Below are 2,759 nucleotides of genomic sequence, written 5' to 3' on the forward strand. Positions count from 1 at the left end.
TTGAATTAGGAAATAGCATCATTTACTTTATTACCTTTTTTCTTTTGAAAAGGTAATAAAGTCCATAGGTTTAAAATTGGAGAATTCACACCACCTTGAAAAGAGCCCCTACTAATGTCACTTATTAGTTGTAGCTGCGAAGTTAAGCTGAAATCGCTGAGAAGTAACGCCATTAACCATGCGCTTATCGACTCCTCGACACCAAGTTCGTCCAGGGTTTTTGGGTGGCTTCTACCCGAATATTGTTAAAGCCTGTTCCTTTGTCGAGGAAGGCTACCAGAGTATACTGCTTAAATTCGAGTGACCTCTCGACTGTTCTAACGACTTCATCCCTCTAAGTGGATCTTTCCCGTAAATATGAGGTCTGTGCCTCAGACATACCGTCGCCGTGGAAAACCCCCGGATAGTGCGCGTCTATAACCCTCTCGAAAGGTTTGAGAACAAAGGAAGTTGAGCTAATTTGTCGAAAATCTTTGGCGTAGACATGCCCTCGCCTACCAGGTTTTGCGATGAAAACCACTTTACTCGCCTCCGCGAAAAGTTAATTTCTATGCAGCCTTTGAAAATTTACAAAATCTATGTCATGATACCACCCACCCTCCACAGTTTTCTACATTATAGGGATGATATCGTCTGGCCCCCGTATTTTGTAAGGCAATGCCCAAGACATGGTAGGCTTTGAGAAAATTCATTCTGCTATATGCTTCAAGGTTTCGCTGTAGCTCTCCCATGCTGCTTTTTTGAGAGTCGAATCTCACTTTTTCATTTTTTCAGAATGTCTTGGTACGACTTAGTACAGAAAAAACTAAAAGTTGAAAATTTGATTTGCAATGTAATTTGGGATCACAGTTTCGTGCATTGCTATTCGTGAGACTTCGTTATTTAAGAAGTTTATTTTCACTGTTACATGGTGTTAAGTGTTGAAATTACGATTTACGTGTATCCACATTTCGCAAAGTTTTTTATGCATAAGTGGAAGGGGCGCGGGGATACATACATACTATTTTTCGCAAATAAAATAAGGTATTAGTGGTTATGTTAAATCAACTCAAATGAACATGTGTGAGGGCCAACAAAAACATGCGGGATTAACAAAAGCATAGTAAACAACATTCGAAAGTATGAAATGTTCACCTGTTCCGAGCAGTTTGTTCATTATATTTGTTGCCAATTCTGACACTATGGATCGAAATCACTTTATTCGAATTCTGTATTTGGCATTCTTTGGCACAAGTTCGGCAAGATTCTGGCATTTTGCTTATTTATCCGCTTATCTCCAATTTTTTAATATGAAACGATAAGAAATAGAAATAGAGCAAAATATCATGAAATCGCAACAAAATCACGTTTAAGCATTATGATCAGGGGCGAACGCAGAAATTTTTTTTTGGGAGGGGTTTTAAAATTATTATTATTTTTTTTTTCATTTAATCAGTTGCACCAAATATGCGTTTCGGTAGTACAAAATGTTTATATTTTTTTCAATAAATTCGAGTTATTACATATGTATGCATGAAAAATGTGAAATATTATTTCTCTACTGCTTTGACTTAAAAGAAATTATTGTAATCAGTATTTCTTTATTCGCAACTCCTATATTTCTGTGGATGCTAAGTAAAGCTTAACCATCTAATCTTTGTTCCCAAGTTTTACTTCGTAAATATGATTCAAGCTTAAGAAGGAGCGTTCACTGGAAATAAGTGTCACAGGAAGTGTTGGCCCTATCTGCAAGAATCGGTATACCTTTAGGTACAGTGATTGATTGCAAACATCAGGAGCGTCTAGGAATGGTGTTGGACTATGCTCCGTAGGTACATTGAAAAAATGCCTGTAAAGAAACATAATAATACATCAAACCTTATAAACCGTATAAAATTATAATCGTGTAAACTTTGGAAATCAACTGTCAAAATTTGTATGGAAACTCGTTTACACATTTCAAATAAATTTCTACAACGATATCACTGAATAATCTTGATAACCTGAAGACAATGTAACTCTGTCGCAAGTGTATACAAAAAAAGAGTATGGGGCGTTCATGTAACAGAGCTCTTAAATTTATAAGAATATCTGCTTGATAAAGCTATCGGTTTAGATGAATACCGCTAATATTAATTTAAATATTAGCATGGCATTTGAATTTAAATGTAGAAAATTACCTTTGACACATTTTAACACATGATAATTGAAATGTCAAATTACGTTTAGTCGAAGGCGGAAATGTAAAAGCAGCATCCGGTGCCCACGGACATTCAAGGAGCTCATAATTCTCGTTATCGCTTAGTTTACGGTGACCAAAATTTGACGCATCATTAAGCGGAACCTGCAAGGACGTGGATATATAAATTCGGTCGCAGAGAACTTAAAACTTGATTTTCGTGACGCAGAGGGTTGTGAAATTACCGGCATATTGAAAACAATGAGGGTGTTGATTTTTTAAACTTAGGGAAGCGACCATTTTTGGGCCTTAATCAAACTACGCCTAAACGTTAGTATTCATACATGCTAGTAAAATTCCAATAAGATTTTCTCTATCTCATCATTACGTCCTGAGAACTGTGGGACTCGGGTAACTTATAGCCCACTTTCACCAAGAGCTGTTTTAATTTCCTTTTCCCATAGGCATTAACTGCAGTTAAGGCGTGGTGGAAATGAACTCTTACTCTGGAATCAGCTGCACCAAGTTTCCCAGCGCCGGAGCGTATTCATTTTTTCCGTACTTGACACTCGTGAGATGAATTTTCGGCTGTTTGTGAAAA

At 36.9% G+C, this 2,759-nt stretch overlaps 1 protein-coding gene across 1 annotated transcript; it reads right to left on the reverse strand.

Moving 5' to 3' along the window:
- Positions 1–1,607: 1,607 nt before the first annotated feature.
- LOC108359811 (uncharacterized) lies at positions 1,608–2,488 on the reverse strand. The gene is made up of 3 exons (XM_017611838.1): positions 2,404–2,488; positions 2,160–2,323; positions 1,608–1,828 (listed from the first exon to the last, which is right to left on the reverse strand). The coding sequence occupies exons 1-3, from the start codon at positions 2,407–2,409 to the stop codon at positions 1,630–1,632; spliced, it is 369 nt and encodes a 122-aa protein (XP_017467327.1). The 5' UTR covers positions 2,410–2,488; the 3' UTR covers positions 1,608–1,629.
- Positions 2,489–2,759: the final 271 nt, after the last annotated feature.

The sequence above is a fragment of the Rhagoletis zephyria genome, unplaced genomic scaffold (assembly GCF_001687245.7).
Source record: "Rhagoletis zephyria isolate East Lansing unplaced genomic scaffold, Rhagoletis_zephyria_1.1 Rzeph_scaffold_00467, whole genome shotgun sequence".
Lineage (NCBI taxonomy): Eukaryota > Metazoa > Arthropoda > Insecta > Diptera > Tephritidae > Rhagoletis > Rhagoletis zephyria.

Bases quoted from the DNA above. Each gene is read 5' to 3' on its own strand.
- LOC108359811 (XM_017611838.1), bottom strand. The intron at 1,829-2,159 runs GTAATTTTCTAC...GTTTCTTTACAG, and splicing joins TGTGTTAAAATGTGTCAAAG to GCATTTTTTCAATGTACCTA.